The sequence below is a fragment of the Gracilinanus agilis genome, chromosome 4 (genome assembly GCF_016433145.1).
Source record: "Gracilinanus agilis isolate LMUSP501 chromosome 4, AgileGrace, whole genome shotgun sequence".
NCBI lineage: Eukaryota > Metazoa > Chordata > Mammalia > Didelphimorphia > Didelphidae > Gracilinanus > Gracilinanus agilis.
In genome coordinates this window covers 178413818-178438915 of record NC_058133.1, presented here as the reverse complement: position 1 = coordinate 178438915, position 25098 = coordinate 178413818, and the positions used below count along the sequence as shown (strand labels likewise).

The following is a 25098-nucleotide window of genomic DNA, read 5'->3' as shown; positions in this document are numbered from 1 at the left end:
GGGGATTTTATTTGGGACTTGGAAGAAGCCAGGAGACAGAGAGAAGGAGGGAAAATATTCTAAGCATAGATTATCAGGGAAAATGCCCGGGATTTGGGGAGGGGAGCATCTTGTTCAAGGAATAGTGTCCCTGGATTACAGAGAAATGGGGAACGAGAGTGGAAGGTGTAAGAAGCTGGGAAAGTGCTGGGGTGGAGGGAAGGAGGGCCAGGTTACAAAGGCTTTGAACATCAAATGCTTGATCCTGGATGTGTTGGGGAGTCACTGGTGTTTATAGGGGGGAAGGGGGACGAGGCTGGAACCTGGTCAGACCTGTGGGGGGCAAACACTAGATTCAAATAAAGAATAGCAAATCCTCAGCTTCAGATAAAAAGAAAATGACAACAAATGAAGGGTTCAGAAGAGGGGGGGTTGTAGAAAAGAGAGTCGGTCACAAGCCCCTTCTCCCTTCTCTTCTTCCCCATCTGCCTGTACATTTTGATTCTCAGGGTAGCAGGGAATAAAGAAACAAGGGCATCTGCACGTCAGCTACAGCCTCACACCGTGCGTCACCTCCCCAGCTGACGCTGCCCAGAGACAGGGATATTGCCAGGCAGCCGCTGCTCCTGGTAACTGCCTATTAATGCTGGCAAGGTCGGCAGCCTACGTCAAGTGGCACTTGGGTCGCCTGAAGTATTTGGCTTTTTCCGGTACCTCTGCATTGGCTGCCCCTTGCCAGTTCAAACCTGTCTCTGCAACAGCAAGATTTCAGGTGTTAACCGACCCTGCCTGCTGGCACAGTTTCACAGACAGTAAACATTCATTTCCTTTGGTTGCTGTTCTCTTGCCTATTAAGAGGTACTTAGGTGGATAGGTAGGAGCTTCCTTTGTTTTATTTTTTTTAAACCCTTCCCTTTCTTCTTAAAATCAATATTGTATATTGGTTCCAAGGCCGAAGACTGGTAAGGGCTGGGCAATGGGGGTTAAGTGACTTGCCCAGGGTCACACTGCTAGGAAGGCTTCCCTTACTTTATAAAAGGGTTGGTAAATCCATCAGGACCTCTTCCCTGAATGTAAATCCAGCCTAAGGCAATTTGCTTGGGTTAGCTGTCAGAGTAGATTTTCTGGTTCATGCTTCTTCTTTATTACCTTTACCTTCTCTCTTAGAATTGATACACGTATTGGTTTCAAGGCAGAAGAGCAGTGAGGACTAGGCACTTGGGGTTATGTGGCTTGCCCAGAAGTGTCTGAGGCCAGGTTTGAACCCAGGATGTCCTGTCTCCAGGCCTGGCTCTCAATCTGCTGAGCCATTAGGTTGCTACCCTTGGTTATCCTTCCTGCTACTTTTTTGAAACAATTCCTTTGTAAAGCTAAATCCTAATTTTTCCGTCATACAACCAAAGTCTAAGAGTTAGTTGGCCCTTTTTCATTCCCTCTCTCTTCAAGAAAAGTCTCACAAAGGTTCCTGGGATGCTTGGGCACTGGCCAGTATATCTAACATCCTAGTTCCTCTCCAATGATTAAAAAAAAACACAAAACAGGTAGTTGGTCCATTTGGATCCTATACTGGGATCCATGAACAGGAAAGTCCCAAAGTAGATTCCAGAAAATAGTTTTCATTCATTTGCCCTAAGCCTGATTTTGTTCAGTCTCAGCCTGACTCCTTGGCCTTTGGTCTTAAACCTATTAGTATGTACCATACTATTAGTATGGTACGTCCGTGGTAATCAGGAAATTGTTGTAATGAAGTTCTTCCATCAGCAGGATTTACCAATTCCAGTTTCTGCCTTTTGCCTTCTGAGCCAAGGGATAAGCTCCCATCTAAATTGTGGCTCCCAGAAAAAGGACTTGGATAGCTGGTATTTATAAAGCATTTTATTAAGATTTATAGACATTCTATCATTTGATACTCAAAGGTAGATAGCATTTTTTTTTTTAGGAAAACAGGGTTAAGTGACTTGCCCAGGGTCACATAGCTATGACTCAGGCTAGATTTTAATTCAGGTCTTCCTGACTCCAAGTCCAGCCTTTGAGGACAGCAAGGTGGTACAATGGATAGAGTTCTGGGCTTGGAGTCAGGAAGATTTGTCTTCCTGAGTTGTTCAAATCCAACATCATATACTTATTAGTTATGTGTCCCTGGGCAAGTCACTTCATCTTGTTTGCCAAAAATAATAATAATAATAAAATAAAGATGGGAGGGGTTGAGAAAGTAATGAAAAAAAATTAAAGATTCTCAAACAAATTTTGCAAGAAATAGTAGAATTTGAAAGCTGGCCTTGGAGCCAAATTAAAACCATGCCTCTGATTCATACTGGCTCTAATGCCCCATGTAAGTCACTTAACTAGTATAGGGAACTAAATAAATCATTATAGATGATTTCACCCAGGGGCAGCTAGGTAGCTCAGTGGATAGAACGCCAGATCTGGAGTCAGGAGGTCCTGGGCTCAAATCTGACCTCAGATACTTCCAACTGTGTGACTCTGGGCAAGTTGCTTAACCCCGATTGCCCAGCCTTACCACTCTTCTGGCTTAGAATTGATAATAAAATATTAGGTAAGGGTTTACAAAAAAGTAAATCACTATAAATTACTGACCTGTCTCAGCAAGAGGTATTTTCCTCACTTGAAGTTCCCTACGCCAATAAAATTACAAGTCTAGTCCTTATGCCCAGCAACCTTGCAAGGTAGAGGCTGTCATTAGCCTCATTTTTCAGATGAAGAAACTGAGGTTTACAGACATTCCCCATAGCCACATGTCAAATAAATGCTTGAATAAGAATTTGATCTACTGACTTCCACAGAACAATCTTCCCATCCTGCCAGGGAATGCCAGTGTTTTACCTTCACCCTTTCTTCCACCACTCCTCTTCTATCTTAGAATCAGTACTGTATATTGGTTCCAAGGCGGAAGAGCAGTAAGGGCAAAGCAATGGGGGTTAAGTGACTTGCCCAGGGCCACCCGGCTACCCCCACAAAGCTGCCTCTAGGCGAGGATTTTTGAGAGAGAGAGAGAGAGAGAGAGAGAGAGAGAGAGAGAGAGAGAGAGAAAGAGAGGGGGGGCAGGGGGGGAAAGAGAGAAAATGGGAGGGAGAGAGAGGGAGAGGGAGAGGGAGGAGAAAGAGAATTAGAAAGGGAGAGGGAAAGGGAGAGAGACACAGAGAGAGAGATTATATCACTATCAGAGAAGTATATGATCTCATACCTGCCCTGGGGTTTGATCACAAAGCATTTCTCAGGCAGTTTTATGTGTCAGTGTGCCCTTCTATATAACAATGATGTTGGCAGACAGGATTAACACCCAGTCCTACCTTGGTACGTCAGTCTCTTGTTTTATGCAGTCGATACACGAGGGATGATATGATTTGATTTGTAGTATATTTAAACCCATGAAGGAGTGAGACAGTGATATAACGGGGTTCTTAGTCTATATGAAATATTGGCTTTGCTCCCAAATCTGAACAGCATCACCATTAACTGGCAAATCCTAGCATTAGCCCAAAAAAAGGGGGAGAGGCGAGAACAGTTGCCTGCTATTAAATGTTTGAAGAACAAACCAAAAATTGCCATTTTTCACACTTAGAATGTGGGGGAGAAGAAAAGGTCTAATAGCAGAGTGGGTGAATAAATACTCAAATACTTCTCGTTTGTTCTTGTCGAGATTTAAGATTAGCTATGTGTCTCTGGATAAAATGAAGATTACCCAGGTGATGTTGACATTAGACAAAGTTTGCCGGTTAGCTATAATACTTGTGTGTAAATGCAGATATAGAAAGAGAGAAAGGGCTATGTATTGACTTTTTACCTGTTAATCCCTCCTTCATTTGAGGTGGGAAGAGGTGAAAGATTTCTCTCTTCTCTAGCATCCTGAATTTGACCTGAGTTTAAAAGTATTTGTTGTTACTTCCCTAAGCAAGTCACTTAACCTCTGATTGCCTAGCCCTGATCACTCTTCTGTCTTAGAACTGACATTAAGATAGAAAGTAACGCTTTAAAAAAAAAAAAGTACATCATATATAATTGATTGTCCCTATAGCTAGGTCTTGAAACAGATTTGATTTTAATTTATTGTGTCTTATAATTTTCCTAGCTAGCAATCATCTAGCTACTTCTCACTTTCTCCTGCCCCTAGACTAGCCCATTCTCCCCACTCTTGTGTGAAGAGGGCTTAGGCCTAGGACACCCCCTGGACCAATGAGAGTGGACAAAAATAGGGGTTCTTCTCAGCTCCGTTGGAGCCAGGCTGATTTGCTGAGTGTAATCCAAACGCACACAGTTCAAAGCAAAATTCATAATGAGACACGGCTGGAGGTTTCTCTGCAGTTTATCAGAAGAGAGTTTATCTTGTCTTTGCTGACCTTTCACATCCAGCCCTGTGGATTAATTTGTTAGTGGGCACCACGCTCTTACGGAAGTTCAGAGGACAGCAGAAGAGATAAGCCTCTCTTCTTGCCTGCCTTTCTTGGGCCCTCTCCTTGTCTGGGGCCTGAGGCCTCTTCAGTTTTGTTCTTCAGATCCCAAGAGTAGAGGGAGAATATGCAGCTTTCTCTATTAATTTGGCATAGTCCACAGGTGATAGGAAGCCCCAGGGACTAACCATCCGTGATTTTCACAATAGAGCTTGAAAAATAGTGAGAGAGGTAGCCTCGTGCAATGGGTAGAAAGTCACCTTGGAGTCAGGAAGACCTCTAACATACTCAAAGCCCCAGCAACGCTCTTAAGTAGGGGGTTCTTAGTCAATTTTTGTGGTAGGCACCCCCTTTGGCAGTCTGGTGAAAAAGACAGACCCTTCCTTAAAAGAACGAATTTAAATGCATAAAATAAAATTCATAGGATTACAGAGGAAGCTAATTGTGATGAGTCAAATAGTAAGATAGAGTAGATGGATTTTTTTTTTAAGTTCATAGATTCCCCAGGTTAAGAACTCCTGCTTAAAGTTGTAGAAAAGATGCCAAATCTGGGACCTTTGGCAGAGAAATTAGCCAAGAAGACATCTTGCTAGGGGGTTTCTATACCAATGAAATCACAGGTTCAGTCAAATACATGGCTACATACATAGAGAGGAAGCATAGCCCTTGCCCTGGAAGAGATCCAGTCTAATGAGGGAGCTCACTGTTCTATAGGAAAAACCCTCATCCTTGCCTTCAGAGAACTTCCAGGCTAATAGTTCATTGAAAAGAGCATTGGAAGGGGCAACTGGGTGGCTCAGTGGATTGAGATCCAGGCCTAGAAACAGGAGGTCCTGGATTCAAATATGGCTGTAGATACTTCCTACCTGTATGATCCTGAGCATGTCACTTAACCTCCATTGGCCAGCCCTTACTGCTCTTCTGCCTTAGAACCAAGAACCAATATATGGTATTGATTTAAAGAAAGAAGGGAGAGAGGGAGGGAGGGAGGGAGGGAGGAAGGAAGGAAGGAAGGAAGGAAGGAAGGAAGGAAGGAAGGAAGAAGAGAAAGAGAAAAAATGAACATCGGACTTGCAGTAAGGAGAGACCTAAGAGAGATCCTACCCTTAATACTAGCTGGGTTACTGTAAAATAGATCCTTAATCACCCTGAGCTTCTTATCCCTCATCTATAGATTGGGAATAATAATAGCTCAAGTACCTACCCCACAAATGATATAATGGACATGGCTAAGATATTTTGAAAGCTCTTTGGATATTAATTAAAATGAGACAATCCTTGCCCTTAGAGAATTTCTAGTCTAGTAGGGAAGAAAAGTATTACAAATACACAGGATTCATTGTTTTATATTATACACAAATTTGTGACTAAGAGCATCAGTAGATCAACAGCTCTCACCCCTGTAGCATCCCTCTTTTTCTTCATTATCAGCCTTCCTGTCAAAGCCAGCTCTTGCCCCACACACTCCACCATAGGATTTCTTCTCAGTTCTGCTTGGGCAGTTAAGTCTCAAAGTTTCCATGGCATGCTCATGAGACACCTATACCTTTATTAGGATGGTGGGGGAGGAGGTTTTAAGCATAGTTCCATCCTCTGGAAGGTCATGATTTAAGGGCCATAATATAGTCAACTCAATTTTTCATACTGATGGAGGGGAACAGTGGCAGAATCCAGAAATTATTTTTTATTTGGCATGAGAATGCATTGTGTAATTAATTATGGTTTTGGCAGCAGATTTGCCTTCCTAATTATGTTTTGCATGGACTGATATTCAAATCAGTTTGCAGTTTCCTGAGCAGAAATTGGGTAGTGAATGGGATGTAGCCCAGAAACATGCTAGAGGGTCAAAGAGAATCTAGCCTGAGATTAAACCTTGGCTACAAATCGTCTACAAAATGGATAATTCAGAGTCGAAAGTGATGCTGACTTTGCCTATTGGGGAAATGTGAAACCAGCCAGAAAGTAGAGGAAGTAAAGCTCCTGCTTGACCCCTAGATCCTCAGCCCCTGGGGACCAGCCACCTCCTGGGAATTTGAAAAGCTCTGTAAGCATTCCCTACCCTTAGGACCAGAGGGTTAAAAAATCCAATGCATAAACCTCAGAATTGCCAGTGCCCTCTGAGAGATTACCCTCTTTACAGCCTCAGCCTCCAGACTTTTGCTTATGGCACACTTACTTGCTTAAGGAAGAGATAGAAATATTCTCAATGCCAGCTGTTTCCAGCTTTAGTGGCTGGATTCCTTCCCCAATCCAACACCACATCGGCTCTGTCCTTCCAGGATCCTTTCTACATCTACCCTGCCCCCATTCCCTAATGACTTGCTCAACCCAGCGTCAAGCAGAGCCAAATACACATAGTTGCCACATGATTTCCTCTAAAACCCTAGAGTGAGAAGAGACCTTGAGATGACCATCTGGTCTGGCCCTACTGCTTTGGACCAATCAATGTGAAATCTCCCAGAACAGATGTATGGCCTTCTTTCAGGTCTTCAGGGGCCAGGACTCAACTCCACCATCACTCTCTTTGACCATCCACTTGAGTGTTTTATCTCCTGATGGCTAAGAAGTCCATTCTTATGTCCAAAGTAAAAACCTTTCTGTTTTCATTTAAGCCTGTATTTGCTCAGTTTGTTCTCAGAAAACAGGGCACAATTGATCGAGAGCACATTGTCTCCGGACAATCTTGTCGGAGATTTCCAAACCACTCTTTCCAAAAGCCCAAAGAGCCGATGGGTTTCCACTCTTTGGAGGTCTTCAGGTGAAGACTGTGTTGGAGACATTGAAGAAGGTATAGGTTGAGTTGAGCAACCCCTGAGGTCCCTTCCAGCTCTGTGAATCTTCAACACAAAGATACAGTTTATTGGGCAACTAGGTGGCACAGTGGAGCACTGGGCTTGGAATCAAGAAAATTCATCTTCGTGAGTTTAAATCTGGCCTCAGACATTCACTAGCTGTGTGACCCTGGGCAAGGCACTTAACCCTGTTTGCCTCAATTCCTTATCATGCACTAAAGAAGGAAATGGCAAGCTGCTCCAGTATCTTTGCAAAGAAAAACCCCAAAGAGTTGGACATGGCCAAAAGGACCAAACAACAAAAATCTATCGTAACTCGATCAAAATGCTGTTGACAGATTAAACCAGTGAATGGAAAAGTATTTTTTAAGTTCCTGCATTGTGCCAGGTCCTGGAGATACAAGTAGAAAGGTTAAGACAATACCTAAATTTGCAAGGAGTTTACATTCTAAGAGACGATTTCTTAAGGTCCCCCTCACCTTAGGACAAGGAAAGTGAGACCTGGAGAGATGAACCTCGAGTTTTTTCCTTGAGGAAAAGGATCATTTTTTTCATATGGGGTGGAAGTCAAGCCCTTGAGAGCTGGGGTCAAGGTCACAGGGAGTGTGTGGGGGAACCAGGACAGAAACTAGAGAACCTGACCACCTAAATAGGTTCATTGGGGAGCATATGAGAGAGGCAGAAGAAATGGCAGACTGACTCCATAGTGATGTACAGGCAGTTGATTTTATCTTGTGTTTCTACAGAAATAATCTTTTTGGTATCTTGATAAAAAGCACACAAACATACACACACACACACACACACACACACACATGCACACACCAAAAAAGAGGGGGGAAGCCCTATATTCTATAAGATCGTAATAGAAAAAATGACCTTCGTTTCTACAACTTTCTGCTTTAAAAAATTACAATAGGCTTTTTTTGTTTGCTTTTGCCTTTTGAAGCCCCCTTTGTCCATTCCTAAAAGGGGGCTTCTGTATTCTTTCTGAAAGTCTAAATCCATTTTGAGACATAAAACCAACTCCCTGCCCTCAGGAAGTTTCAAGTTAAGTTCAGTGTATAGTCAGTCCTTCACAGCTGCCTGCAGTGAGCCATAGGACAGATGTTCTTCCGTTCAGTTTGATGGCACAACATGCAGGACTTGGAAGACACTGGACAGCCTTAGATACTTCATAGCTGTTTGACCCTGGGCATGTCACTTAACCTCTATCAGACTGTTTCTTCATCTATAAAATGGGAAAAATAATAGCATTCATCTCACAAGGTGGTTGTGAGGCCCAAATGAGATAGCAAAATGCGATTTCATTTGAAAATGGAAATGGAAACACACACACACACATACATACATACATACATATACTAGCTATGAATATTATTTTGGGCAACAGCTAGGTAGTGCAGTAGATGGAGCACTGGGCTGGGAATCCAGAAGACTCATTTTCCTTAATTCAGTCTAGCCTCAGACACTTACTATGGCTGTACATTTCTGATCACCTCACCCTGTTTACCTCAGTTTCCTCATCTGCAAAATGAGCTGGAGAAGGAAATGGCAAACCACTCCAATATGTTTGCTAAGAAAACTACAAATGGGGTCACAAAGAGACAGACTCAGTTGAAACAACTCAACAACAATGATCATTATTATTTGGCTTTCAACACTTTTTGTGTGTGCCCTATTTTACACAGAGACTACCAAATGAAGTATTTGTAAAGTTCTTAGCACAGTGCCTGGCACATTATAAACATTTATTAAACAATTATTCTTTCCTTTCCTTTCCTTCTCTCCTTAGACTTTCAGGATGTCAGAGCTGAAAGGGCCCTTAGAAATTGTTTTGTCTAAACCCTTCATGTCCCAGAAGTTAGTAGACCTTTTAATTTTTGAAGATAATAATCTTTCCAGAGCTGCTTTCCCATTATTCCTGATTTAGCTTCATTGATCATTGGCATTGCACACATGACATCCTCCACTTTCTCCCACTTTTATTTTTCCAAGTAACTGGTGACTGATAAGCCTAAAGTTAAATATCCATAATGGTGGAGGCTTGTGGTCAATGTGAATAATCACCTCCTAATTTATATGACTCCAAAATAAACTTTCATATAGATGGTTTTCTCAAAACTTGACCTGTCCATATATTGTTTTTAGGAAGCAATGGGCCTACTGGCCTAATTATTTTTGGTTTCACTTATGTTGGGCAGAGTATTCATTCCCTAATCCTCCACTGGCTGAATAGTGAAGGCTCAGAGACACTTGTAGGGCTTGACCAGAAGTCAGCCTGGGATAAAACATGTGGAAGATATGATGGAGAACTGCTCATTCTGCCCATTAGGGGAAGAGTAACCTGACTACTAGTTTCTCTCTCTTTGAGCCCCTAGACTCAGACAGACTCACAGTGCCTCAGTGGAGACAGAAGGGATTTCAGGGTTTTGTTCCCTCTGAAATTAGAAGCATAAAATCCAGTTTATAAACCTCAAAAGAGCTGACACAATTTAGGAACGCCAATGCCCCACCACCCCTGACCTTGCTAAGTCCCAGATTCTGACCCATCAGTCTCAGAAAGGTGATTTAATAATAATAATAAGGTAACCCAGTGGTTAGAGTGCCAGGCCTGAGATGGGAGGTCCTGGGTTCACATCCGACCTCATATACTTCCTAGCTGTGTGACCCTGAGCTTACTTAATGACACTTAACCTTAATTGCCTAGCCCTTACCGCTCTCCTGCTTTGGAACTGATATCAATTCTAAGATAGAAAGTAAAGAGGGTTTTTTTTAACAAAATAATAATGATAATAGCGTTTCATGGTTCTTTAAAGTTTATAAAGTGATTGACATATGTTATATATCATCAATCAGCCATTTACACTACAGATTTCTCACCCCCTTCATACCCCCTCCAACCTCACCTTGGATTACTGAAAATTTTAGAACTTTAGACCATAAGCTTCCTGAAGGTAAGAACCTTGGCTCCCCTGACATCCCTTTAAAGGTTCCTCCCCAGCCGGCTGCCTTCTGGAGGTCTGGGCACATCATCCCCTCCCTTTCTCCTCATTTCAGTTTATGCAATAATGGCAAGAGGTACAGAGACTCCAGGGAGCCCGTTTTCAGATAGTCAGCTCTGTGTTCAGTCTGTAGTGTTAAATTGACTTTCAGTGAAAAGAAAATTACCTTGTTCTAAATACATCTCCACCATGGGAATGAACAGCCGCTGATACTTTTTTATGGAGAAAAGTGGCTCTGCCCAATTTTTTTTTCTCTTTTATTATGCAGGGTAAATTTGTATTCATTTCTAGTAGAGGGCTTTTTTCTTAAAGCAGCACAGGTTTCCCCAATTTGTCTCTGGGGGCTTTGACAAGGCAAGTTAAGTCAGCAAGCATTTATTAAGTACCTACTGCGTGCCAGGCACTGCACTGATACACTTGTGGTACGAAGAAAGACAAAAATGACAACTTTATGCTCGCTTTTGGGGCTGAAAGTAAAGGTATGTTTCCTACCCTGATAGAAGTAAAGTGGGGTAGGTCTTTGATTTGCCATTTGAATCAAAATGGGTAAGTCATTTAACCTTTCTTGGCCGTTTTCTTCTCCCTGTGTTGAGGGAGTTGAATTAAGTCTTCTGCCCCTTCCAACTCTAGATCTAAGATGAAAAGAATTAGAAAATCCACCTCCAGCACTACTAGTGATACTTGTTATGAGTCCCTCTCCCAGCTGCCTGAGGAATGCAGGGTTCTTGTCCTCTCTTGGACCATGATCTATAGGGGAGGCAGGGAAAGGGATTCGAGGGATAGAAGAGAGAGGGGCAGCTAGGCGGCTCAGTGGATAGGGTGCCAGACCTGGAGCTGAGAGGTCCTGGCTTCAGATCTGGCCTCAGATGCTTCCTAGCTATATAACCCTGGGCAAATAGCTTAACCCCAGTTACTTAGCCCTTACTGCTCTTCTGCTTGGAACCAATGTATAACATCAGCTCTAAGACAGAAGGTAAGCATTCATTTGGTTTGGGTTTGGGTTTTTTAAAAAGATATAAAAGAGCCAGGCTGGCTAGAGTTGGACTGAATTCCTTTGAACTAGCCTTGGTAATAATAAAAATTATACCTCACATTTATATAGTCCTTTATGGTTTTAAGAGTAATAGGCAGGCAGGCAGATGGACAGATGGATTAGACAGACAGGCAGGCAGGCAGGCAGACAGACAGACAGACAGACAGACAGACAGACAGATAGATAGATAGATAGATAGATAGATAGATAGATAGATAGATAGATAGACAGATAGAGAGAGATAGATAGACAGACAGATAGAGACAGACAGATAGATAGATAGATAGATAGATAGATAGACAGAGATAGATAGATAGATAGATAGATAGATAGATAGATAGATAGATAGACAGACAGACAGACAGACAGACAGACAGACAGACAGATAGATAGATAGATAGATAGATAGATAGATAGATAGACAGACAGACGGACAGACAGACACAGATTTATCTCTACCTATCACTAGCCTATATTTTGTTCTTGGTCAGTCACCTCAGATGTGTCCAACTGTTTGTGACCCCATTTGGGTTACTGTGGCAAAGATACTGGAATAGTTTGCCATTTCCTTTTCTAGCTTATTTTAGAAATGAGGGACTGAGGCAAAAAGGATTGAGTGACTTGCCCAAAGCCACAGAGATAGTAACTGTCTGAGGCTGACTTTGAACTCAGGAAGATAAGTCTTCTTAACTACAGACCCAGCACCAGTTAAATTGCCCTACTTATCCTATATACATACACACATAAAATTTCATCTGAATCTCTGTGAGATAGGTTTGGCTATTATGTCCATTTCACAGATGAAGAAACTGGATCCAAGAGAGGCTTAGTCATTTGCCCAGAGTTGCACAGTAAGTTGTTGTCTAAAATGAGATTAGAACCCAAGTCTTCCTGGGCTCTCAGTTCATTACTGCACCTCCTATGCCAAACTGCTCAGGATGTTTACTTACTGCCTAACGGAACTGTCCCACCAGACATATCCTAGAGTAGGTGGCAAGTAGAAGGGAGAAAAAATATTGGTCATCCCCATTTGGCAAGGAGTTATCTAGACGATAGCCTCGGTACCTGCCTCTCCCCACCTGTCTCCATATGAGTCACAGTATGAATTATAACACACAAGTATCAAATTAAAGTAAGTGTGACATTGAAGGGAGGTTTAAGGCGCTTTTTTTGTGTGTTCTTTTGGTTAGGCTCTTTTTTTTTTAAACAGTTAGAATATTGTAGTTCTTGGTGACATGAGCCAAAAGGATGCCTGAGAGATGAGATAAGAACAAACTTAACCTCTAAATGAATTTCTGTGATGCACACCTAGTAATAATAATAGGATATAAGTGGGAACTGGACCTGTGATGTCACTGACATAAAGAGCTTTGGGATGACCAAAGTCCCTTTCCCAAAAGAGGTCGTCACATTCTCCCTCACTTATGGTCTTAGAAAGTTGCCTAGATCAGTGGGGTCCAACTCAAATGAAATGGAACCCACTAAACTAAACTATATATAAGGATCCCTGAGAGCTGACTTAGAAAAGCACAGATTTACATTTTCTATGTCTCCTCATATTTTTATTTATTTTGCAGACTATTTCCCAGTTACTTTTTACATTTTTAGGCTGCACTCTAGAGCTTCATGAGCCACATGTTGGACACCTCTGGCCAAGAACACTGATAAATAGAGGCATCTGATCCCAGGTCTTTTCAGGCTTCAAGCCTCCTCTCAATTCATTTTCCATACTACCTCACAACAACAGCAATAACAGACATTTGTAAAATGTTTTAAGGTTGGCAAAATATTTCTATGCATATTATCTTATTTGAGCATCATTATTCCCATCTTACAAATGAGGAAACTGAGGCACTTAAAAGTTAAGTAACTTGCCTGGCAGCTAGTCTAAGCATATATTAAACGCTCACTGCTTATCAGGGCACTGTGCTGATCATTAGGGATCTGAAGAGCAGCAAAAACTATACTTGTTCTCAAAGAGTTCACATTTCCATTAGGGAAGACAACATACAAATAACTATGAGTTATAGATAGGATAAATGGAAGGCAAATTCTCTGAGGAGGGGAGGCACTAAGATCAAGGAAGACTGAGAAAGGCCAGTTTTAAGGTGAGTCTTGAGGCCTGAGATGACAGGAGTCAGAGATGAGGAGGTAGAACATTTCAAACAGAAGGGACAGCTTTTGTACTAAAGGTGATGGAGTATGATGAAGACTAGTGTCACTCAATTAGAGAAGACGTGGATACAACTGGCATATAAACCCAAGTTTCATGTTTCAAAATTTTTTGTGTTTTTGTGTGTTTTTTTTTACTCTAAAGGTATTAATCCACAACATCATACTGCAGGCTTATGTAGAGCCTGGAGGATTGGTGGGACAAGAAGGCAGCAGCATGGATGTGACTGGAGCATGCCATGCAGTCTTTCTCCCAACTTCTGTCAAGGTTGATTTTAGAGTTTGTAGGAATGTGGTGCCTTTTCTCTAAAGCTTCCTATGTTAACCTGTTCCTAGACATTTCCCCTACCAAGGAGGAAAGCATGGTGGATGGAGAGGAGAGAGGGTGGAGGTGATAAATAGGGTGCTTTGGGGAAGAAGAGGTCTCCATTTTGAGTAATCTCTCTCCCTCCTATCTTGTCCTATCCAAAGCCTTCACCACGGGTCCGACTAAATAGAGAAAAGGATAGCTACTCCCCTCTCCTTCTTCCCCCCCAGGAACAAGACTGGCCAGTTCCATTGTACAAATCTCCCTGGATAGATTGGGAAGCAAAAACCATTTCCATTTTCTGAAGCCCAGAAGAAAAAAGTGTGTTAGACCAAGATAATGCAGCCTTTGGAATATCTCAGCTTGCTGTTTGCCCCCTTGAGTGAGGAGCCAAATGTTATCTCTAAGTTGAATCTTTTATATTTAAAAATCCCGGCCCTTTTGTCAGCCAGCACACTTTTCCCCAAAAAATAATCTATCCTTTTGCTTTAGGCCTTTGTGAGGGTTTTTTCTTTTTCTTTTCTTTCTTTTTCTTGGGTATTTAACCTATTCTTTTCTTTGACCAAGTTATTTCATTCCCGAAGGGATCCTATTTAAGAGGACCAGAGGAGGCATCTAATTTACAATTCCATCATATCATTCTGCCTTACTCTGTGACCTTGGACTTCCTGCCACTGGATCTCTTTTTCTTCCTCTGTAAAACAAGGGATTTGGACCACTTGAGTCCCAAGATCCTTTCCAGCTCTCATGTTTTCTATTATATGCCACCACCACCCACCCCACAGACCAAATAGGTTTCCTTCATCACTCCCATTACTTTGAATTGCCCTGATGTCCTTACACTGAGTTTGGCTAGCTTGGGTCACTTTTCCCCCATCCCAACCCCCCACCCCATCCCTGCACTCAACCTTTGACTGACATTCATGAGGATTGGGTAGAAATACATTTTGCCTCTTAAATCCCATGAGCAAAGGACTCCTCCAGCCCTAATAAGTCAAAGGGAGGGAGGCTGGATTTGGGGATACCCCCAAACCATACTCTACCAAAGGGTGATCCAGTGGGATTTTTATTTTCCCTTCCTGATGGCTAATACAGTGAGCCAGAGTCCAGAAAACCAGGAGGTGTATTACTATGTGTCAGCTAAGTGTCAGACACTGTGCTATATGGGGGGTGGGGGTGGGGGCAAAAAATAAGTCCTGCCCTCCAGGAGTTCTCAATCTAAGATAACCATTACTGAAAAGGTTTTCTTTTTTCTTAGAGTTGAAGGAAATGACAAAAGGGAGACAGGTGTGAACCAGAGATCTATATGGCAGTTCCTGTGACCCTTTATGAGATGAGCCCAGGCCTTCTATTTCTTCCTTCAATAGGCTAGGAGTGCGAGAGTGCCTTCTCTAGGGTTCACCCCATTTCTTTGACCTTCCCTTCACCCACCTAAAAAGGAATGGAAGGAAATTTATAATTGAAAGTCTACTGGGGAATGGGGAGGTGTGGAAAATGACTGCAGTGTTTACCAGTTAATCAGGATGCTGGGTGAGATTAAAGAAGGGGCTAAACAATGGGTGAGAGGATGTTATCTGGAGCAGACTGGAGGCAAAAAAAAAAAAAAAAAGAGGGTATTGCTATTATTATCTTCAGCTGTCTTCCTCCTGCCTCTTCTACATGAGCATCTCTCCTAGCAAAGAGTGTTCTAAGCTGGCAAGACCTCAATCCCTTGGCACCTCTCTGTAGCAAAGGTGTTTTCTTTCTTTCTTTCTTTCTTTCTTTCTTTCTTTCTTTCTTTCTTTCTTTCTCTCTCTCTCTCTCTCTCTCTCTCCCCCCTCCCTCCCCTCCTCCTCCTCCTCCTTCTTCTTTTCTTCTTCTTTCTCTCTCTCCCTCTCCCCCTTTCTTTCTCTCCCTCCATCCACCTCCCCTCCCCCTTACCCCTCTCCTTTTTGACATATCCTCCATCCAGGGGTGATTATGAGAAACCAGTCGTTTAGATATGGCATCCTTCTACTCAGAACTACTCCACTTGGTATCCTCTGTATTCACACTTCTCTCTCTTCTTCTTTTAAAAACAAACAAACAAACAAAAACAAAAGGGAAAAAAAGCAATCCCCCTTTTCCTTCTACCTAAGGAGGTGAGTGTGTGGGTGCCCTACAGAATCTTTGACTTCTGCTTTGTTCCCAGCCCCCAGGCCTCCTCTTCCCATCCCCTCCATCCCCTGCTCTCCACACCTGAAGGAACTCCTTTGCTGTCATCATTACTGTTATTTTAAGACTCCCAAACTTTCCATGACATACCACATCCTCTGACCACGTTTCAGTGTCCAAAAAACCGTTCATGCAGTGCTCGAAATGGTGGGGAGGTGGGAAGAGGGAGAGGAGTGGATTGGGGGTTGGGGGCGGGGAAGGAGGTGGGTGAGAGATCTTTTTTGTGTGTGTCTTTTTTTTTTTAATGCAGTTTATCATCTTAATGGATCCAAAACAAAAAACACAACCAAAAAAATCCCCCCCAAATATCCACCCCCTCCCAAGATTTTTTTTTTCTGGACACGATTTGCTTTCTTTGCTGTCACGTTTTAATATCAATATTAACACAATGTGTAGTCTAAAACTAGTTCCTTTGTAGTTTGCATGGGATGTGAATGCTGTCTCAACGTGCCCAGATTTAGAAAAGAATGCATGAGCATCAACTCCGATGTGGAATAATATTTCTCTCTTTATATACATATACATATATATTTTTTATCTCTCCTACATATCTCTATATCTATTTCTCTCTATTGTGATAATTCGGTGGGCAGTGAGCACCTCCAGTTGGTTGCAATAGTGTGTTGAATGATTGTTTTTTATTATCTTTATATTTTTGGAGCTCTGAGCTTCTTAGTAGTAGCCTGGGCTGACTATTCTTGAGTCCCTGCTGATGTTATCGCATGGCCTTGGTTGAGTGTTAGAAGTTGGGCCTCAGCTGTATTTTCTCGAGTGTTTGGCTTGTAATGAACGGTGCATGCCCGGCTTCTGGCCTCATACCCAGCTTTATTCTCTGCACACCAGTCCTGAATAGCTACAGTGCTCAACCGAATTTTGGCGCGCCCGCTTCCCCGGCAGGCTCCAACCCAGCGCGGCCAGGAGGCTTCCCTGGGGCCAACAGCCCAGGACCCGTCGCTGACCTCTACGGCCCAGCAAGCCAGGACTCCGGAGTGGGGAATTATATAGGTGCAGCCAGCCCACAGCCGGGCTCGGGCTTCGGCCATGGAATAGCTGTAAGTATCTGGCTTTTTTCTTCTCCCACCCCTTCCTTCTCTCCACTCATCCTCCCCAACCTCTTTTGGCTGGGAGGGAGGGTGTATCGAGAAGCCGTAACGTAGGGAGGGGGCAGAGCCAGTGGGATGTCCCTGTGGAATACCACACTGGGTGAGTTTTCCTCTCCCCACCCAGGAGCAAGAACCCTTTAAGAAACCCTAACCGTCCAAGGCTTAGCCCTCCAAGCTGGACAATCATCCTTATGGCCTACTCTTCCAAGGCAACATTTCCGAGCTGTAGAGCCCTCCCCTGGCCTGCTTTGCCCTGACGTTATACTTGGTGACTGGTCCAGGGGAGGTCTGTCTGGGATCGGAGGGTCAGAGTGGGAGAATGATAGAAGTTCAGTCTTAGTTGTTTTCTAAGGTTTTTTACAGAGTCCCAGGGCCCCCTCAAGTTCTGCAGGCACAGCCTCCAACAAGCCAAATGCATTTGCTATTTATGATGCTCTGTGGTTCTATAATCTAACTAATACAGGCAATGGAAATTTGCTTAACAAATTTGCATGCTGTTTTCAGATTGTATTGTCCTTCCCCTGCACTCCCCATGTGTGTGTGAGCATGAACGTGTCTGAGCCCGCTCACTTGCTGTCCCTTATTTCCCCTTTTCTCCATTTTAAAAACAAAACTTTCTATTCTGCCCACCCCGCCCCCCCAAGAAAAGAAAAATTCAGCAAGAGAGGGAAATGACTGGAGTCCTAGGTAACATCTTCAACAAAATCTAGGACTCTTTTCAAGAGATAGGCAGGTATTGTCAGAGAAATTGGGCTGAAGAAGGTGGAAGGTAGACAGAGTTTGGGGAATCAGAAGTTGTGGAGGCAGATCCTAGGGTCCACCTGGTCCTTCATAGTGCGAGAATCATCCTTCCTGTGGAAGAGGTCTTCTAGTCTTGACCCTGGACCTCTGGATCCGCATTCAATCCCAATCCCAACTTACTGTCATGTAGGTATAGTGCCATCAGATAAGAAATAATATTATTCAACCAGAACCTGCATCAATTTAAATGACCAGTTCTCAGCATGGAGAATGACACCTCTCTTCCTTATTCTTCCTCAAGAAAAAGATCTGTTTTTCTAGAAAACTTAAGTGTTTTTTCTCTAGAGTTCTGCTTTAAAAAAAAAAAAAGCCACCACCCAGGATGCCAATTCTTCAGTACTGTGGTGTTTTAAAATCCCACAAGGAACCCCCAAAGCCACGGAAGCACCTAGCTTATGAGGCGCTGGCCAGAGCCTATAGCCAGCCAATCTCTCCAACCTACCCAAAACCAGTGTCTCTGATCCCAAACCCACTTGTAAGTTTACGTATCTCTCTGGAACAGAGCCTGGGGCTTTTTTTTATTAGTTTGGGTCAGGGGTGCTCATATTCTTTCCTCCCCCCACCCTCCTTCCAAAAGGAATGATTTTATCCCAAACCCCTCAAGGTGCGGTGTCTCACAATGACATATTCATGCTAGCAACCACAGCTAGTCCTATTGATAATTCCTTTTCCCGAGAATTTCCCAATCCATTCCTATTTAGCACCCCCAAACAATCTATCTGTTCCAATGTATAGTGCACTCACTGATGACCTTAACAATTATGCAATTTTAGGGACCTTTGATTGCAACGGCCTTTACAAATGGATACCATTGAGCAGGTGCTCTTGTTGCCATCTCACTCTGAGGTATTAAAGTCTCCGCCATATATCTCTGCCTTGCCGGGGAGTGTCCATACATGTATGGGAGCCAAACATACATATAAGGTCACACCCTTCCCCCCACCCACCCCTGCCCATCATCCACTCAATATTTCTTTCTCTTTGGACTTCCTTACCAGAATCTTTTCTCCCCACTCAGCTTCAGTCATGCCCCATTTCTCTTTCTCATTCTCTTCTCTCCCCAATATCTCTCTCTCTCTCTCTCTCTCTCTCTCTCTCTCTCTCTCTCTCTCTCTCTCTCTCTCTCTCTCTCTCTCTCTCTCTCCTTTCCCATCTCTATCTATCTCCCCCTTCTCATCACCCTTTTCTTTCTTAAAATGTAATCAAGATCATGGGAAACTGGAAGGAGATCTTATGCTCAGTCGTGTGCCTTGGGAGGGTTTGCTGGTTTATAAACACCAAGAGGCAGATCAAGAAAATGGCCCTGCCAGGTTTTCCTCAGGGAGTACCCCTGGGGAAGGGTGCAAGGGGTTAGGGACTCCTGTGGCCTGGAGTAGGGGAAGTTCCCCTCTTCAGTTTCCAGAGTCTTTCTAGTATTCAGTGGGAATTGAACCAATGGGAATTCTACAGTTAAAGAACTGGACTTCATGTTTTAGTGAAAAGAAAACATTTTTTGCTTATAACTGGTGAGCAATTATCCAGATTAGAGCACTAAAACCTGAGCAAATTAAATTAACGACATCACCTGCCTAACATGGGTTTGGATCACTGCCAGTTTCCTAACCTTTTTTAACTGAGCTCAAGTTAATTAAACTTTTTTTTTTTTTGAATCATGCAAAGGTTGGGGGGGGGAGGAAGGGAGAGCAGTGAGGGAACTTCCTCCCATCTTCACATTTGAAAGTAAATATTCATCATCCTTAGAAAGACATCATTAAAGAGAATTCAGGCTTCTTCCTCCAACCACCAAGGGTATATCCTCCTGGCATATTACTTTAAGGATTTTAAATATGCCGATTAGATGGGCCTCCCTCTTCAGGGTGGAAGAATATGGTAGGGTGCCCTTCTGAACAGCTATTTCCTGGAGTTCATGACATGTTAGGGATAGATGGAGTTGGGGAAGGGACTGTAGGAATGGACCTCTGTTCTTTTCACCGAATTCCATTAGTAGAAGCCAATGGGAAAATGTAACTATTTGGCAATAGATTCGCTACTGTCCCTTCCAGCTCTAAACCTCGTGATCCTATGACTCGCCATTGGGTTGGCCCTCCTATCTAATCCTCTGCTGAGGGTGTGAGTCATAGGGAGAATCAGTCTCTGACTTTAAGATCTAAAAGATGGGTTGACATCGCCAAAGGCTGGATGCAAAAGTTTCTTTTATGGGGCCAGAGTATACAGTGGGTATTTCAATGCCCAACCAAGAGACTTGACAAAATACCTCCTCTTTATCACATCTGCCCTTGTATTTTGGCAAATATCATCTCAGCAACCAACGTGGCATCCCACTGGGACAACAGGCAAGGTGGGCAATGATGTAGTAGAAAGAAGCTCTGACTCTATTGTGAGAGGAGTAAGATTTGAATGCTAGCTCTTCTTAACCACCTGTGTGACCCTGGGGAAGTCATCCTCTCTGAGCCTCGATTTCTTCATCTGTAGAATAAGGAGGTTGGACAGAACAGTATTTCTTATGAACAGTATTTCTACTTTTTTCAGATGGGGAAACTGAGTCACAGAGAGGCAAAGAGCACACAGTCAATAAAAGAAACACCAGGAAAGTAGCTCCATGGGGTTTCTGTAGGTCTGTAGGATGAACCCTCAAGAGGAGAAAACGAAGCTTGAGAGAATTTCTGAGGTTTTCTAATGTTAGTGCTCAGGAAGTACATGGCCAGAGCAAGCTTGTTCTTTGAGGAGAGTATTAAGTGGAATGGGATGGGGAGGGTTTAACCAAGTCATGTCAACTAATCCAGCTGCCCATGTGCCCCCCTCCTTTTTTAACCAAATGAATAATATGTCTGAGTTTCCCCCCTACCCCACCATGTGAGTCCTGACACATTCATTGCCAGCCTGAGCCCAAGGCTATTAACTGTGTGGAGAGCTGCTCGCAACTAATTAAGACTGATTTAGGGGCAGAGGAGGAGAGGCAGTCACAGGAGATTGAGAAGAGGAACAGTGTGCCTGAGAGCCCTTGTTGTCTCCAACGATTTCAAAGCACTTGTGGAATCAGAGGAGGGCAGGACCCACCTTCTCTAATCAGGCTGGATCCGATAACAGGAGCCAATATCCTCTGCTGCTGGGATACGGCGATCTACGCCGTCTGCCCGTCCCCTCTTTTAGGGGCATCCCAGACTGGATGACGTCTCTTGAAGCCCATCCTCTTTCAATGATAAATTTCCCCTCTATGGTAGAACGGGGAAATCGAGGAGGAACATAGAAAAAGAAAAGGAACATAGAGCCAAAGAGAAGGACTGACCCCAGAGAATGGACTGACAGGAAAAAGAGTAGGAGGTATTGCAGGCAGGTCACAAGCCTTAGGACCTGTGCCATCTGTCTAAGACAGGTAGCGCCGTCTGCTAAAAGTGGATGGAAGCAAATGACCCCAAACAGGGAAGGACAATGAGCAAGTCTACAAATCACGATTCACTTAGAGCTACTCTAAGCAAAGCAATTCCTTTTGAGCATCATGAGCTTAGCACCCTGGCATGAACCACAGCTCTTAGGAGACTCATAGATACTGGTGGCGACAAACACGTTTTCAGTGTTATTCAGACACACATCTAGCTTTAGATCCAGAAGCACAATTCATTGTTCTTCCTTCACGTAGGCATAGAATGTAGGTTCAGAGAGACTCTGATTTACCTATAGCATGGCCAAATTTCATGGATAATAACTACTTTCCTTTGCTTGCATCACTGAAGGCTGCCAAACCTTTATAAATAAATATGGAGGTCTTATTTCTAAACATGCCCTTTGGATAAGGCTAACAGGAGTGGCCCATATCTCCCAAAATCCAGATGCAGACTAGGAGAGGTTCCCAAGCTGTGAGCCGAGGGGACTTCTGGAGAAGGGGGTGAGGGACATAGACTTGATTGCAAATGGCGGTCCATATCCAGTACTAGAGTGGACAGCTGCTATCATGTGGGCTTCCATTGAGGTCCTTGAAATTTGTATAGGTTACAAAGGAGTTCTCGTACCCAAAAAAATTTGAGAACTACTAGTCCGAATATCTAATTACCCACGTAAATGATGATGAGACCCATTTCCTTGATATTTGATAGCTTAGTATATAAGACACTTTTTTTTTAACCCTTACCTTCTGTCTTGGAATTAATGCTGAGTACTGGTTCCAAGGCAGAAGAGAGGTAAGGGCTAGGCAAAGGGGGTAAAGTGACTTGCCCAGGGTCACACAGTTAGGAAGTGTCTGAGGCCAGATTGGAACCCAAGACCTCCCATCTCTGGGTCTGAGCCACCTCTAAGCCACTTTTTGAAAGCTCTATGTGAAAAGTAACCCACCCACCAGTAATACTTCTCTTCCCCCCCAATCCCTACCCTTTCTCTGTGTGTTCCCATTCTGGGTGTGTCTGTCCTCTCCTTTCCAACAGAGCATACCTGGATGTCCAGGCAAGACTGGGCGAAGTTTCTGAGTGGCCCTTTGTTTAGGTGATGTCTTCAGACCTGGACACCTCCAGCCTCACTCCCCACCCCTACCCCCACTGGAGATGGCTCACTTCGGACTGAGGGTTGATTCAATCTCATCATCTCATGAATCTGCTGTACTATATAAGACAACAGCTTTTAAAAATGTGTATATAATCCATGATTTTTGTGGGGTTTTTTGTTTTTTTTTTCTTGATGGCTCCCTTTGTCCCTTCCTCACCCCCATACCCTTCCTTTTAAATATCTTTGAATCACATTTGGTAGTGTTTTTGACATAGTCTAGTAGCCTCGTCGCTTTAATATGTAGTTTAAAAGCTAACCATAGTATAACTGTTATATTAAGGATTTTAATTTCTTTTAAAAAAAAGTTTTTTTGATTGTGATTTTGGTTCTGTTCCTGCTTGAAGGATGTTGAGATGGTAATATGACTCTCAACCTTTTGGTGCCCATTCTGAAACTATAAAACTTTTCAGGTGGAATTTTAGAACACACTGAAATTCGAAGTCGAGAAGCGCCGGAGCGGGAGTTGGGCATAAAACTTTCTCATTTGTGTTTGTAGAAGTGAGATCATAGCTTAACAAACAGGCTCTTTAGTGATTCATTTTTGTGACGTCTCTTTGTTAACCTAAGTATATCTATTTTCGGCAATAAGGTAAGGACGACAACATTTTGGGCGTCCTTCTTTTCTAAAGTGCTTTTTTCTGTTGAAAGAGGTGATATTATAAGATTTTTTGAAATTGTGAATTCTGGAGAAAAAAATAATAAGTGCTGTAAATACAATTCCATTAACTACATAGAAACTATTAAGAAAGAGAAAATGAAAAAAAAAAAAAAAGAATATTTTTGTGAGGGACTTAGTCCCAGGCAGTTTGATGATCCATGGAAAGAAACAAAAAGGAAAATAAGTTGTTTTGTTTTTTTTTTTTAAAAAAAAGGTCAATTTTTGAGTTTTAAGGTCTAAGAACAATCAGCTGCCAGGGCTGCCCTTGAAGAAGTCAAAAAGAACACAGTTTAGCTCTCTTTTGTCAGTACGTTAGACCTAAAAGTTCTACTAGTGTCACACCAGCATACTCACTGCTCCTTTGTACACAGCTTCCAATCAACACTCTAGTTGTATTTTTTTAATTTAAACTATGAAATACTGCTTTTCCCGAGACTTTGAAAAAGATAGCAATGTTAATATTTAACGTATTTAAAGTTCAAAGCACACCTGTTTGGCTTAGGGGAGGGGGGAGGGCATTTTTTTTAGTCATTTAAAAAATTAGATTCGTTTTTATTGTCCAATCATTTCAGCTCCTCCAAGTGTCACCCGAGATGCTTCCCCCTTTTCTTCTCTCCTCTCTCCCCCTTCTTGCTTCCCCCACTCCCCAACCCTGTCCCCTGTCTGGGGTCATTGGGCCAGGGATGGCTAGTCCTACATTAAGGATACCTTTATCCATTATTCTTTCCATTAACAAATTAGGAAAGCAAACTCTTTATTTTTTTTTAATACCTCAGTGCTGCGAGTATCACCAGAGAGGCTAGGGAAGATTTTGTTTTGTTTTGTTTTGTTTTTAATTTATTGTAGATGTAAACAGAATTAAAACATTTTTAAAAAGTATAAACATCACTGCACTGTGACTGGTGGGAAAAACTGACAATTTCCTGTTTGCACATGTTTAATATTTGGCTGTTATAATATATGGTCCTCAGTTGGGGAAAAGAGACTTATGATGAAGGATATTTTTTAATTTAATTTTTTTAATATTGATAAATAGGCCTGCAACAGCAATTTAGAGAAGTACAACTCAGTAGATGGCATTAAACAACAACAACACCAACAACATACTGTAGTGTGGATATATTTTTTCTTTTTTTAACGTGATATTGACAAGTTTTATTAATATTTTTTTAAATTGTTACGTTTATAAATTTGGTACTCGAGGCACAGCCAGTATGAGACACTGAATGCGACATTTGTTATAAAGAGCTGCTGCACTCCTATTTTTATAAATGTTACTAATGAGTAGACTAACTGTAGGCATTCACTAGGCAGGGTAGGCATCTTCAAGCAAGAGGCGCCATGATGCTGAATGAAAAGGAAGGAAAAAAAAGCTTTGGGTTTTTTTTTCTTTCTCAGTTCTGATTAAGTAAACAAAATGAATCATACTCTTGGTTTTTCTGACATAACATCTTAGGGTTGTTGTGGGTTTTGTTTTTGTTTGGGGTTTTTTTGGGGGGTGGGGGGATGGGGTTCTTTCTTATTTTGGAACAACCAGGTTAAGTATAAAATGCTGGACGCTTTTTAAATACTGAGACTTGATCAAGTAATAACAATAAAAGTAGATGGTTCTTTAAAAAACACACACACACACACACACAAAAAAAAAAAACAAACAAAAACCAACAAAAAAAAAAACAGTATAAAAAGGAAGTCAATTCCCTGTGAGTCAATGTCTGTGCCAGGGAATTTTTTATTAATATTTTGTCCATGTTGAGGATGTACTGTACTACCATTTGTTTTCTCTTCATTCCCTGTCACCTCATAGATGATTCTTTGTTGACCATTGTCTGTTAATAATGTATAAAATGGCTATCTTGTAAGCGTGCTGTCCTGATACTAGTGTAGTAACTTTTTTTCTCCTCTTTCTTCTAGTACATATTGGTAGGTGTATTGTAATTAAGGTTAAAAAAAAAATTAGATGTAGTTATTCAGATTTAGGACCAGTAAGGATAGAACTTTCTCTTATTTAAGAAAACAAAATGCTAATTTTGGGGCAGTTTTTTTCTTTTTTTTTTTTTTAATTGTCTACTTTTTTTAATTTTAAGGTCAATTTTCTTTTCTTTGTTTTTTA

At 42.3% G+C, this 25098-nt stretch overlaps 1 protein-coding gene across 5 annotated transcripts in view; it reads left to right on the top strand.

Annotated features, from left to right (window-relative positions):
* The window catches only part of MSI2 (musashi RNA binding protein 2), an 84394-nt gene extending 61228 nt beyond the window's left edge, over nucleotides 1-23166 (top strand). For 2 of the 5 annotated variants that reach the window (XM_044673820.1, XM_044673818.1), the window contains exons 4-5: nucleotides 16788-16942; nucleotides 22210-23166. In XM_044673820.1, the coding sequence (XP_044529755.1) occupies nucleotides 16788-16942; nucleotides 22210-22251 (197 nt within the window). In that variant the 3' untranslated portion in view covers nucleotides 22252-23166. Of the gene's footprint in view, nucleotides 1-16733; nucleotides 16943-18567; nucleotides 18641-22209 lie in introns of all 5 variants that reach the window. The other 3 variants (XM_044673819.1, XM_044673815.1, XM_044673817.1) reach the window with 2 other exon arrangements.
* The last annotated feature ends 1932 nt before the right edge of the window (nucleotides 23167-25098 follow it).